The sequence below is a fragment of the Pholis gunnellus genome (assembly GCF_910591455.1).
Source record: "Pholis gunnellus genome assembly, chromosome: 13".
Taxonomy (NCBI): Eukaryota; Metazoa; Chordata; class Actinopteri; order Perciformes; family Pholidae; genus Pholis; species Pholis gunnellus.
The window spans coordinates 23,795,575-23,810,151 of NC_136540.1; the positions used below are offsets into that span (position 1 = coordinate 23,795,575).

The window sequence follows — 14,577 nt, forward strand, 5'->3', positions numbered from 1 at the left end:
GTGCCTTATATTTTCTTTCTCACTGTATTCACCATGAGTTCGGTTTTAAACCCAGTTTAGATAACGCCATGTTCGTACTGTTAGCCTAACTAGCTAGCATGCGGAGTACAGTACTGTTATTGAGTGTGGTGGCGCGTGGATAACCGGAACTAGTGCGTGACAGCCCGCCTTTCTGGGGCGTCCATGACGGCCAGACCGTTAACGTTCACTAGGGTAAATAGAGCAGATCAAAAACGGAGCGAAATTGTCTTTAAATGTAGTTTATTTTGCGTTAACCATTCTTCATTTTAAAGAAAAACAATCTCCAAAACAGCAGCCGTTGCCTCGCGCACATGGGCACTCAATAGTTACCAAGATGACAGAAGCATCTTTGGTTGTTTATTATACACTTGGCTACAGTTTGTTTTTGAATGGTTTGGGTGTAACGTTAGGGGATAGACAAACCACTACAAACATCTTAAGTTATTAAAGTGTGAAACAGCAGAGCTACTATCATCACGGTTATTCCAGAACGGAAGAAGGAAAATGTTCCATCTGGAAGTTAAATAACTTTTAAGATTCTAACCTGTAGAGGCAATTTGTGTAGTTTTACACTCCACTAACATTTTACCATAGACATGCTCTTAATGTTTGATGTCACTTAGGTCACTGCTGCCCATCTGACTGATGTTGATTTCCTTACAGAGGCTGTAGCAGCGTAATGAAACATGAGGAGAGAAATCGCAGCTGTGGTGTTCTTCCTGAAGAGGCTTGTGAAAAAGGGGGGGAAGTTGGAGTCGCACAAGATCGATCTGTTTGTTGAGAGGCTGGCTGTTGCACTGCAGGAGAAGTTCAAGGGACACTGGTACCCTGAAACCCCCAGCAAAGGGCAGGCGTACAGGTGCTGCTAACCACTATTCATAACACAGCTTTCTTTAATGAATGTCTTCCCATTGGTGTGTACAGACTACATGTGGCTCTTTTTTTACAAACTGAAATCGGTTTTGTGTGCTCTGCAGGTGCATCCGAATGAACAGGCTCCACAGGCAGGATCCAGAGCTCCTTCGGGCCTGCCGAGAGAGCGGGGTTCAGTTCTGTGACCTGAGACTGTCCCGTGAATTCACTTTGTGGGTGGACCCTGGTGAGGTCAGCTGCAGGTGAGACTTGGAGTGAATTTGCCGCGAAGAGCTGAGACGAAAGAATAAGTTTATAGTTTAAAAAAAACAACTGGTTTTAGCATTCATACCTTTTTAGTGGTGTAAATATTTAAAAAGTGTTGTCGTAGATAAAGCAACCCGTATATTGTTGTTAGAATAATTCTGTTTTTTTTTTTACTGCTGCAGCCATTAATGCACATTTGGCTTAGAACATGAACAGAATAACACCGCACTAATTGCGGCTATAATATGTGGCAAAAGAAAATAATCCTTTTATCTATTTTAATTTGTCTCCCAACCCAACGTCTCAAGAATTGCCAAGTTTTAAACAGAGTCCCTTCTGAGTATGTTTATCCTCCTATAACTATAGATGTTTTCCCTCCCTCTATCACTATTAATAATCAGGTACGGAGAGGACAATCCCTGCTTCTCAGTTGCCAGCTTCTCTAGCGATGATGAGGTTGACACAGATGTTGCAAAGGTGACCAGTGCTTTGGAGAGAGTGACGTCAGACTACCACTCAGGCTCTTCCTCGGATGAGGAAAGCACGCACGCTTCCCCTCTCACTGTCTTCAACAGCCGCCGTGCTTACCAGGTATTGCATAATACATTTTAGAATTATTTCCATGACTAAATATCTCATGCAAGTCTGGAAAATAATGGAAAGTTTCTCCCTAATAACCAGGATTTGGTGAACCGCAAAGTTGGTTGCAATATTGTGTTTTTGAGCAGTTGGGTGACATCTTTTATTTATTTGTTTTCCTTTTTTTAAGCCGGTGAATCCCGCTGCTCCTAAGTGGCATCCTAACAAGACGGTACCAGGGAACGCTCGCTTCCCTCCACGGCCGCACTACACCTTCAGGCCTCGTGGCAGAGCCCCCCCCACGTTCAGGCCCAGCCTGTGGGTTCCTCCTGGCTACAGAGAAAGGCCTGCTCGGTACTGGGACACAACCCAAAATAGCTACAGATAGGAACCGTGGTGCTTGTTGTTCACACTAGACATTAAAGCTGAAGAAAACTTTAAAATGGCTGAACAATGTTCTTTTTTTAAAACAGGAATTTTTATAGATTACATAATAGTTTTTTTGACAAAAAAGTCCTTTTGCACTTTAGACCATTTGTAATACTTTAAATGAATCACTTGTATTTAATTAGATATCGGAATACACATGTTGATGTACTGTATTTTTACAATTGGAGATGTTCATGTATGTCACATACTTTGTCCTTTTGTGGTCAAATGTTTTATTTATTCATAATAGCAGTGCAGAATTGTCAAATGTATAGACTTAAATTAATGGAGTTTTATTAAACACACTTTCTAAGCATCATGGTGTATTATGTTGTATATTATTTTGGTGTTTACAGAAGGATCCTCCAAGTATTGTGGTTAAAGTGTAAAACCTTTTTTTCTTTACTGTTGTTGGTCTTTTAGCATGTGCCTCTTGCTAGCTGACAGTGTAGAGGAGAGAAATATGTTTAACATGTAAATAAGGTCCTTGGCTGGAATCAAACTGGGGACATTACGGTTATGTGTTGTGCTTAGCAGGGCGCTTGCATACATTTAGTGGTAATGTTAAGCTCAAAGGGTCGCTTCACCCAAATCAGTGTTCAAACATAATCTTAACATGCTTTGAGCAACAGATTAAAATCCATTCTCATCTGCTGCACTGTGTGGTGGCAGAGATCTTGTTGAATAAAACCAAAACTCTTTGTGGTTCGATATCACAAGGGGTAAGTGGTTAAGTGAGTATTTCTGTGATTACTTTGAATCCTTAAATGTACTCTAACTTATATGTACATATATGTACTCTCTCTTATATTACTGACTGTAGCATCGGAGCTGTAGTTTCACTTATAGATGGGCCCTCTTGGGAGATTCAGTGTTCAGCTCCTTTGCTGGGCAGCAAATGAACACGATGAACCATGATTCATTTAATGTCATATTAATCTGCCACAAGCAGGACTGAATAAGAGCTCAACATATAGGTTTGTTATTGATTTGCGAGACAAATTGATTCAATTAAAAGTACATGCATATAAATGTGAATACAAATGGATTAAAACACACGTGTTACAACACAAACATTTAATTTGAACCCATAGCACCATCTCTTACAACATAAAATAAGCCATGGTTAGATGCTTCAGTATTTGCCACTATAATAACGACTCTCGAGAGGATCAGGCCGTGGCCATTTGTGAAAGAAATTGAGTAAGAACAGCTTGAGAAACCTCTTCGGGGTCTGGTGGTGAGGAAAGACATCCAGAAGGTTATACAAACGCAGGTAAACACGGGCTCCTCCACCATTAATAGAAAGTGGGACAGCTCCTTGTTCTGTCCGGCAGGGGGCAACACTGGATCTACTTTGGGACGACCGTGTGTCACGTGACAGCCTGCGGCGCGCTCGCTCCGCTGTGCACCTGCAGAGAGGAGAAGGAGGAGGAGGAGAAGGAGGAGTGGAGTTTGGATGCTTCGGTCGAGCCCCGGACTGCCGCTTTTTCACTCGAACTCAGCACAAGTTCTCCGACCAAGTTTCGTTGAAGAAGTCGTAGAATGGCTGGAAGAGGAATGGAGCTTTGGACTGGCCGGTTCTGCTGTGTACTGTTGAGCCTCTTTGCAGGTAAGTTTTATGACACCCGGCTGCCGGTGAGCTACTTTGATTATAAGGGTTTCTTTCCACCAAAACGACAGCGAGTACAATCTCCGGTCAGCCATGTAGCGTTGCTCTCACGTTAACCGCGTTCACACGGACACTCGCCCGGTTTATTAGTTGAACATGCTGAAAAACGTTCGGTTAGGTAGTGTTAGTTAATTCATTTTGCCTCCAGTTGCTCTGGTTAACATTTAACCGGCGCAGTGGTTAAAACTAACCGCCTCTGAAAACACTTAAAGGAATTTGCTCCGAGTAACTCCGACCCCAGGTCAGTTTAGTTCGCTAGCAGACCAGAGCAGAGCAGGCGTCCTGCTACAACCAATCTAACATGTAAACAGTTTAACTGACGTTACATCTACTTTAGGTCATTTGTAAACGTCACCAGATAATTGAAGTTCGCTAACCATATTATATTTATTTCATTACGATACACATGTTACCTCCGTAACCCCATTAAAGTAGCAGCGTGTAAACCGCTGCTACTTTAATTTTAACGATTTTCTACCAGGTAAACCATCCTAGGTGGGTTACTAGTTATACTGAACCGATAGTTTTTTTTTACATATGCAGCGTTGTGTTTGAAGTTCCCACAGAATATCGACGGTGGATGTTTATTTTTAATGGTTGTTTCCCGATAGCAAAACGGTGTGCTGTCTTTTGGTTTTATCGTCTGGCGGTAAACACGATGGCTTGATCCGCTCTTAAAAACCTGTGGCTACAGGACTTCAAAGTGCGGCCTTTTCGTCCGCCATCTGCCACCAGTGCTGAACCCCCCCCCCCCCCAATCCAATCCCAGGCTATCTCATGTAACTTAACCACATGTTTACTCCCGATGACAGCTTTGTTTATGTTAGTGTGTTAGTGTTTACTCATTTAAACCTTTCAATGGCAAGACCTTCCATTGTTGAGAGTCTAGTCCTAGTGATCCTCACCTAAGAGGCCAAGAGTTGTTTGTTGATCGTGTCGGTGGGTGGATACCAGTGGGGGCTGTGACACCTTTTATAGAGCCATGTGATGTATATTATGGGAAGCATCAGTCAGTCATAATGCAGTTGACAGATCATAATTTGTAATGTGGATAAGGACAAGGCAGGTCAAGTATTTATGTACATTTTTAAAACTTGGTGGTTTGCTCTGTTAGTGTGTCATTGGGGCGTTAAATGTAGAAACATTACTAGCTTGGGTTATTTACTCATCAAAACTATAGTTATTCATTGTAAAGGCAGATGAGTTTAAATGGACCACTTTCGCTCTGTTAATTGTATCATGACTTCATTTTATGGGTGGTGCTTCCCCTGGAATTTACACTGAAACTGGCAGATCGCGCCTCCCACTCAAAACAACAGTGTGAAACTTTTGCGACAGGATTGTGTGGTGGCTTCCATCACTGACATGCAACTGCAGTTATTACACATATTTCTGGGATTTTGATGAGAAGCCACAGAGCCACAGTCAGGGCAATGACATTCCAGTCTGCTGATTAGTGAGAAACCGTGCTTTGTTTAGGATCATCTGGCACATCTCTCCATGTAAAAGCTGGGGCATTGAAGTGTGTGTGTGTGTGTGTGTGTGTGTGTGTGTGTGTGTGTGTGTGTGTGTGTGTGTGTGTGTGTGTGTGTGTGTGTGTGTGTGTGTGTGTGTGTGTGTGTGTGTGTGTGTGTGTGTGTGTGGTGTGTGTGTGTGGTGTGTATAGTTTAGCCTTCTTTTGTCTCGTGATTCACATTGCTTTGTACACTGGTTTGGGCTCATTACCATCTTAATGGCATCATGGCCTCGTCATTTGGGCGCTGTTCCACTTCAGCAGACAAGGACAGTATCCGCTAGACTCGTAGCATTCTTCGTAATACACAATAATATGCTAACCTCTCTTAAATGGCACAATAACAAATAGTCTTCCTGCTCCATTTTCCTTGCTGTGTTTGTCCTCGAGGCACCGCATGGACTATGCAATGTTGACAAAAGTTTTAAAAGGGAGATCCTGAAATCCTTGAAGTTGTGGTCAATCTGTAAAAGCGCAGACAGTACTCATAAAGCCTTCACATTACGAGTCAAGTTAACTAAACAATAGGATGCAAGTAAAGGAAAAGGAGAAGACTTTCTGGGAATGATTGTACACAGTTTAGTTGTGAAAGTGCTTCTTTTGTGGGCCCCACTTTTTACATTCTTTGTGGTGATGTTTTTTTTTTTTCATATGACAATGTTATCAGAGACCAACTGCTGTGGTGATGGCTTTTACTCTGAAAAACCACATCGGCATGAAAAAACCCTGCTCTATGCACATGACAGTAGCTCTGCTTATGGCATTTTCAACATATTTCCAAAGTTGTTCCCCTTTCTTGACGGACACCTCTTGATTTAGTCTGTATATGTTTGAGTCCTTGCGTAGGACCAGAACAGTCATTTCCCCTGCTTCAGTGCTGCAGGACTTACCCTGTGGCCCCCCTCCGCTACCTGGCTCTCTAGGTCAAGAGGGAAGCCACTGACCAGGATAAACAGAAACCGAGTGAGCATGCGAGCAGGCGCAGAGCGCAGTTACCTGATAAGCCTTCTACCAAAGGCCCTGGCCAGGAACCGGTTGCTTGGTTACCTATTTGAAAACAGACACGCAGATCCAGGGAGTGTACTTGTGCGTGTGTGTGTGTGTGTGTGTGTGTGTGTGTGCTCCGGTTGCTTTACAAAACTACCCTCCCCCTCGCTTGCATGTATATGTATTAGGTCCTCTTTAACAGCAGAAAAAAAAATCCCTGTTATTTTTCCACAAACCATTGACGATGTTTCAAATATGTTGACACAACAGCAATATTACAATATAATATAATATATATAACAACTATTACAGCTGCGTGTGTATTTACAAGGTGTTTGGGCTCGTGAAGAAATTGTTCCAACCAGAAGGATGGGTGGCGGTGTGTCCACCACAGCCTCAGCCATTGTCATTGGCCCCACGCAGACAGTAATGACTTGAGGTCACATGCACTTGTCATGGCCCAGCAGTCCGCTGCTAACCTCCTGTCGGCTGAAACGTGTTGCAGCTTCGCCTCCGAGCAAGAAAGCCGCCCTCTCTGGCCGAGAGCCCCCTGTCCTTGGAAAAAGGAAGCAGGAACATGTAGAATCGGATTACTCTCCAGGGACACTGCTTTGTCCTCCTCGATCTGATGATGGGGACGGCCGCGCATGAATATTCACAGCTCCGGACGTTAATATTTTAGCATGCCAGTGCTGCACTAGCCCTGTGTAAACTCCTATTCACCTATACGGCAGTGTGAAACAATGATCCCACCTCTACCTCGCCACATTACCCAACCAATTCTTCTATCCCCCCACCCCTCCATTCCTAATCTGGTTTTCTGAAAGAACAAATCGCTGCCTGCTAGAGAATGAGCTAAAATGATTAATAGTGGTGCTAGTTTCTGAGTCCTGTTAATGGCTGTGCAGCCACTCTGTATTCAGAGCTCATCCCTTTTTTCACAGGTAGGAACTAAAACCGCCTTCATGGCGGCTGCCAGCGCATTCTTATGGGAAGATATATTGGCAAGATTACACGTGTACCCCGTGGTCAAAAAGTCAATGTTACATCGACAGATATTCCATGTTTGTATATCTTGTAACTTCTCTAACACTCTGGCCACAGTATTGGCTTACTGACAACACCCGGGTCACCAGAGGCATGCAAGTAATGTGCTCCATTTTCCAATCAGCGTAGCTCTGGAGAAGTTTTACCTCAATGACACAGGACTGGCTGATCGGTTCTCAAGGGTTGCGCTTGAGCTCGTCTGTTGGACTAGGGGACCTCGATATATTGGCCAGCTTGGTCAATTTGAGTTTGTATTTTTATTTTTTTTGTCCAATCAACTGTCCAAAACTCAAAGGTCCTCAATTTACGATAACTTGAAAGCCGAGAAAAGCAACACATTTGCTGATTTGAGAAGATGAAACCAGCAGTTTAGATTCATTTTTTTTGATTACTGATTTAGCAAGAGGCAGAATTTTAGTTTACAACGTTCAAATAATGAGCAAACATCAACAGAATGTGAGGAGGTTACTGCGATGACGTCAAAGACTATGTATCGTGTTCTCTATTGAAATGAGCATGCTAACCAGCTAGCCCCGACTCGTCCTGTCTTGTAACACCACTTGTACCTCGATAGGTGGTAGTGAGTCACTGTCGCGTCCAGTCTGTCCCAGAGGGACCGTCGGTCACGGTGAGGGCACAGGGTCCGCGTACGTTTTGACAGATGGTTTATTGGATTCAATCTAAAATGGCTGAAACGAGAAAACGTCTTGTGTTAGTGTCACAGTAAACACACGTGAAAAAAAAGTTAGCTAGAAACGTTAAAAGGTCAGACGTCATTCTCAACCAACTCCTGTCGTCAGCGTTAGCATAATTAATCAGCAGGCGCTGGCTAGAAATTTAGCCCCCGGTACAATTTTTAATAATAAATGTTTGTAATTCTCATAGCACGCGTTGGAGAGAGACTGTGCTGAGTGAGAGACATTTCCTCTGCTATCCATGTAACCTATCGGTTAAAACAAGGTCACTGCAGTGCTGACCCCCCCCCCCCCCCCCCCCCAATCGGTCATCATCGCTGTGTCGCGCTGTCGGGACGATAAACCCGCCCAAAGCACATTCATCACGTAGCCACTTGATGCCCTGCTCTGCAGCGCCCACAACGCCCACTGCTCCTAATGAGGAATAATGGGCCCTGTGACAAATAAGCTGTTCCCCACGATGATGATAAGGGTTTTTCATGTACCTCATATCTCAGCTGAACATCTGCAGAATAACATTTTTCCTGGAGATAAACCGCAGAGAAGATGCTGCACACCAGGCAGTGAGGGAGGTTTAAATGCTGTATGATTATTTGGAAAAAAGTTACACTGAAATTCATTCAACTTTGAAAATGAAGCAGGGTGCTGTACTTTAAACAAGGCTTAGAACTGTGATAAGATAAATGTTTGGCGTCCATTCTTTCATGGTAATGGAAGTGTTTTCAAGTGGTGGATGTCTCTGGATTTAAGACTACTATTTATTTAGCTTCTTAAACGGAGGGAATCTCTTATTTACCCTGATGCATGGCATTAGAAAACATTCCTGAGCCAGCATCCAGATCTACGAAGCATTACTCTACTTCTGGTTCTTCGCCTTATGACTGTGTATTCTGGTGCTTTTTGCATAATGTGCTCACGGTGTCTGAGCTCGCCATGTCAGCGCGAGGAAACGCGGTGTGGCAGGCAGGTCCCCGGGGTGCTGCAGGTGCTGGTGTGCGGTCCGCTCCTGCTTACCTGCTAGGGAGGTGTCAGCTCAGCTCTACACATGCTCGAACCGCCGTTAGATTATCCTTTGGGCAATGTTGACGGACTGGGCTAAGCTGTCGGCCACACAGGAGGAAAGGAAACCTCACTATCGTGTCAAACAGACCTGACGATTTATTCTGACGGCAAATATTTTGTTGCCACTTCTGACTTCCAATGGACGCTTCGTTTCGGCGATAAGCGTTGTATATTGTGTCGTGCATGTCACTCTATTATCAGCTAATGCTTTGGCATTGTCTTACACAGAACTGGGTTGTGGGAAGATGATTATGTTTTGTCCCCCAGCAGTAAGCCCCCTCTCTCGCCGCTAAGAACATTAGAGTTAATTGTTAGTCTAATCACTGAAAAATATTATGGCTCAGAAAATAAGGGACATAAGCCGAAGGTGGGGTGAATTTTGGGAGGAGGAGGAGGGGGGGGGGGGGGGGGGGGGGTGAAGCAGCTGTTGAAGGAGCCATTTTTAGCACCTCTATCTCATTGGAAAACATTACACATTGTCGACTGCGGGTGTGGTGAAAAAGGCAAATAATGATTGTCTGGAGGAAGCCTCTTTCTTGGCTAAGTCCCACTCGATTTTGCTCCCTGTGGTGGTGATATTCAAATCAATCTTTTTCTGTCTTAGTCCGTTTAATCATCATGTCAAATTATATAGTTATGCTAATAACTCCTGGCCATGTAAAATAAGGGATTTGTTATGAAAAAGGCCCGTTGCCGTACACAAAATCCGAGACTGAACAGTTTTACAGGAGTGTGATTGCTTGTATTATAGATTTTAGAATTAGGCTGCATTAAAGAGGCTGTGTAGTGGAATGTTACGACTCCGGCTGAATCTCGTTAGGAGCGTTAAAAGAGTATTGATACAAAGCGACACAGAATTAGTCCCATAAAATCCCATTTCTTGTAACAATTTGTTGCCTCACAATCAAGCCGATACTCAACTGAAGCCAAAGACTGCAATTCAAATCCTTAGAATTTGGAATCTGTAAGGAGGTGAAATATAACATCTATGCATTCTTTACACGGGATCAAGCAAACCTCGCCATTTCTCCCATGTGAGAACATTTCGCTGTTGGATATCAAAAGATGCTGTGGAGATGTTTGCAGGTGTACAAAGATGTGAAGAAAGGAAAGCCACTGTATGGGCGAGCTCAAGCATTCTTTTGCAAAATGTCACTAATCTTCTTTTGAAATGCGAATGCAAGGAAACACTTGGTTTCATGAAAGAGCATTGCATGGGATTAGATGAGATGAAAGCGCTCCCCATGGGGGAATGGGGTCATTGCAGGAAAGAGAATAGAATCATTTACTCCACAGATCTCGGGGTGACTTGAAAATGTAAAACTTCAAACATTGATACATTCAGATTGACTTTCATTTACTTACTACGGTTTTACAACCAGGTTTCCAGGGCCCTAGCGGCTCTGCGCCGTCGTCTTTCTTCCATTAACTTTCATTAAACACCCGAGCCATTTTTGGATCTATACGTATAACGGCTGGGGCATCTGCTACAGTTAGCTATAGAAAAGGCTCAGCGCCTGAACCACAGCAAGGTCAGCAAGCCACACCAGACATTTAATTACTGTAGTGCATCTCGCCGCCATGCTAGCAAATCGGCAGCTGGCCCGGTCGCCCTCCAGAGAGATGAGATTGAACTGAAAATAGCTCTGTGACTGGCTGGCTTTGTGATGGTCAGAACGCACATTACTGCACAACCTTAATCACAAGTGCTGCTGTTTTTAATAAGCGGGCGCACAGGGCCGACCCGGCTGCCTTTGTTGCTGGTAAGTTCCAGAGGAACCAGCTGATAAGTGTCTTTATGGAGGCCATGTATAATTCATGGGCACACACAGAGCTGCGTGGCTGGCTGGCTGTCTTTCTCTTGAGTGGCTGATAATTGGAAGGAGTAGAATAAACCTCCACCCCATCTCCAGGAACACTGGCACCCACAGCACCCAACTCTTTTCCCTTTTAGGTAAACAACAGCTCTACAATTAATCCCTCTGTGGCGGGACATCTATCCAATGGGAGTAAAGGGAGGATCTAGCATCTAGAGCCGCAACACAACTCTTCAGCTAGAGCTGTAGATGAATGACCTGTGGATATATAGAGAGAGTTTGTGACTTCCTACAGAGTCACCCGACAATTTATCAACTATCTCTTACCTGCAACTCGTATTAATAGGCAACTAATGTGTCGGGTAGTGCTGTAACATCCCAAGAGCTTAAAAGACCTTGTCAAAAAGATATTTGAATTTAGTTTGGACATGAAAAGTCCCCGATAATCCCTCTGCTGCAGGAAAAAAGTGTGGGGGAAAAAATTAGCTGGATAGCCTTGACCTGGATTTAAGTGAACAGATATTCATGTAAGACTCAGTGGGATGTGTCTCTCAAGTTGTACGAGAAGCCTTGAACTGCTGTCACTCCTAAACATCACCACAGCACACTTTGTGTCAGCCCAGTGCAATCAGTGTTCTCTATCAGGATTCAGTAGTTTCAACAGGGAATCGGTCGTTTTTATTGTCATGCACAAGCCACGCCACGTAAGGTGAACGGTCGTCATTATGCTGGGCCTCAGTCACTTTCCCTGAGATTATGGACTCGTCAGCCTGATCCCGGCTGCCCTATAAGCAGTATTTGGCTGCCCGTCCAGACTACTCAGGGGTCAGACCTTTTTAGATGTCATTAAAGCCATCAGGGAGTTGGCTTGTATGGCAGGTTTCAGGCAAAAGCACTTTACTGCATCCACTAAACACTCAACAGCCAGACAACCTTGCTGAATCTTTTTAAGGTGTCAGGCTATTTAAAAGGGCCTTTTTTATAAAAACCCCCAAAAATTTTTGCCACATATGTAAGATTAAACAAGATGTTGTAAGGATGGTATGAAGTCGGTTTAAGACGGGTACAGTAGTTGTACAATATTAGTCATTTATTAGTGGAATATTTGACAGCAAAGGTTAAATTAGATGTTCTTGTTTGTCCTGAAAGACGAGGCTGTTTGTATCGAACGCATCTATGTTACAGAACTGCAAGTCCCAGTGAAATAGAAGTTAGAGCTTCTGTTCTGTGACGCGGTTCTCAGTGAAACAGAATATTTTAGCAGTGTACAGTTGCAAGAGGGATTTAAATAAATAGCTTTGCGTTCGATTGGACTGCTTAAAAGTGGGCGGGCTTAGAGTTTAGCACAATACGGAGCTGCAGTGGACTGTTGGCTCCACACAAACACCTCCCTCACCTGTTTTTAGATCAGGACGAGGAAGAGATGAACGAGAGACAAGTCAAATTTGATTGTATTATTTATATTTTTGTAAGATTTACATGAAATCAAACCCCATTTTTTATACTTTTGATGGTCAAGATTTTTTGTGAAATAGTTATTCGATGTGTTTACACTCTGTAATGATCTGTCTTTTGACCTTATGCTTTTCAGGAAGTAGATGTCAGACTTCGTTATTTTATCGCTTTACTTCCTGTACGGCAATGTGTTTGTGATCACCTTGTTCCTATATTTTAACTCGTATCTCACCAGTTTTATAACATAACATACAGCGTTACTTCTACAGCCCTCTGACAACACGCCGGCCGCTATTTACGTTGTGGCGCTAATTTGAGCACAGCTCTGGGATCAGCTGTTATTATAGTTATTATTTGTGTTTATTATTACTTAATATTTGTCTGGCTTTAGTTTTCCATGACATGGACTTATTATAATAGTGATATTCAAAATGATATTATCAATAAAATCTATATTACCTATAGGTGGATGTCCGTTTCCAACAATCCAACAACAGAAATGTATCGTAGACAAGGTGAACGTTAAGAGATGGAACAACAAAAAAGTAGTTGGCTGCAAAAGGTCAATATAGTAGTTTTTATTGTTAATGGCGGAGTCTGCCATTGTTCCCCTGGATTCAGATGGAGAGGGATTCACAGGGGGCAGCATGTAATCGCAGTGTAATTAGATCTCATTGATTTCAGCCTTTCTGTTACTTTCTTTACACCGTAGTAGAGCCGCACTGTTAAACCACGGTTGGTGTTACCAAGGTAACCAGGACTGGAAGGATTACAGTTGTAATGACTTGATAGCTCTCTTATTTAATCTCAATGTATTTAACTAAGACAGAATATTGCGGCATCTTACAGATATCGCAATACAACCTGTAGACAAAAGGCACATGTTAATTTGTTTCTGCCGTCTTCATTAGACATACATGAGGGCAGATGGTGTGTGAGCAGTTGCTTTTAATTTGGGTGGTTGGGCTGCTCGTTGCAGCATCAGTTTTACTCTGATGTTTATTACAAAATAGCACAGCTCCTGCCCTTTTCATTCTGAAGCAATTTCATGCTCTGGAGCCCAATTTAGTGTGGGATTAACGTATGTGTTGATTGTGTCCAGTTTGCAGTGATCGGCTCTCGGTTTATTTATTTATTTGTTCACAGATGCTTGAGATGGATCTAATTAGCCCACGAGGATATAATCTTGAATCCCCTTTGAATCTGAGCTCTGCGTCCTTCATGGACTTACTGCGTTTATTTCTACGGTCCTGACTCTGTGCTCTTCTGTTTGAGTCTCATCTCATGCACAGCTAAAGAACATGCAGGAAAAATGCCGTCGCACCGTGTCAGGACTGAAATTGTAGGATTTCCTCTTTTCTGCAGGAAAGCTAAACCATTGCATCAGAGTTATTTTTAACATTCCCCAATCGCATCTTGTCATTTTTCCGCGGTACGGCAGACTGGAGTGGCTGTTTCGAGCGCTTTCCCCTCTTGTCTAGGCTGCAAGTGCGAGCTGGAGGCACGAATAAAGCCAGCAGTCCCGGTTAAGCTGTAACAACAACCGACAGTCGTCGCCTGCAGCTTCCTACAGGGCTCAACACTCAGGTGCATTTACTACACCTGCCTTCAAGAACCTCTGAGTGAAGAAGAGACCCCAGCCATGAAACATCAGGCCTGTTTCACTGACAACAAGAGAGGAAAGAAAAGAATCTTGTTATCTTCTAACAGCAGCCTTATCTTGATGTCCTGCTGTAGTGTCTCCCCCACGCAGAGGACAGGAAGGGACTGTCTGTGTTGTTACACTTTCACAAAGACCTCATTCTGCCTGGGTGGGAGTGCTTTGGACAGGATGAGAGGGTTTAGAGAGGAGGGATGTTACAAATGCATTTGAAAAGGAATTGACGTTTTAGCAGTTATTACAAAGTACTCTGTCAATACAGCATTTTTTGTCCTCGGGCTTTCAGCAGCACCAGGATACCTTTTCACTGACATAGGCTGTGTTGGTCCTTTTTAGCTTTTGACGGAACACCCTGGGCATGAAACGCATAAAGGAGTGTGTATTTTCCTCTACCGATGTCTGGAAGACCACCATCATGCAATGTCCTTCAGGCAGGGGGCCTAATTTTAGACCAAAGCCTCAAGGAAACAGCGTGAGCAAGCCAGACTCATTGACTGCCTCCCAGCCAATCTAGCTGACAG

General features: G+C 43.5%; 2 protein-coding genes across 2 annotated transcripts in view; both read left to right on the forward strand.

Moving 5' to 3' along the window:
* The first annotated feature begins 690 nt into the window (after positions 1 to 690).
* btg3 (B-cell translocation gene 3) lies at positions 691 to 2,187 on the forward strand. The gene is made up of 4 exons (XM_079171552.1): positions 691 to 880; positions 999 to 1,136; positions 1,542 to 1,731; positions 1,910 to 2,187. Exons 1-4 carry the CDS (start codon positions 708 to 710, stop codon positions 2,105 to 2,107), a joined length of 699 nt encoding a protein of 232 aa, XP_079027678.1. The 5' UTR covers positions 691 to 707; the 3' UTR covers positions 2,108 to 2,187.
* Positions 2,188 to 3,602: 1,415 nt separating this feature from the next.
* cxadr (CXADR Ig-like cell adhesion molecule) overlaps positions 3,603 to 14,577 on the forward strand; it is a 36,441-nt gene continuing 25,466 nt past the window's right edge. Inside the window, exon 1 of the mRNA XM_079171019.1 lies at positions 3,603 to 3,760. Coding sequence (XP_079027145.1) covers positions 3,694 to 3,760 — 67 coding nt within the window. The 5' untranslated portion in view covers positions 3,603 to 3,693. The remainder of the gene's footprint in view (positions 3,761 to 14,577) is intronic.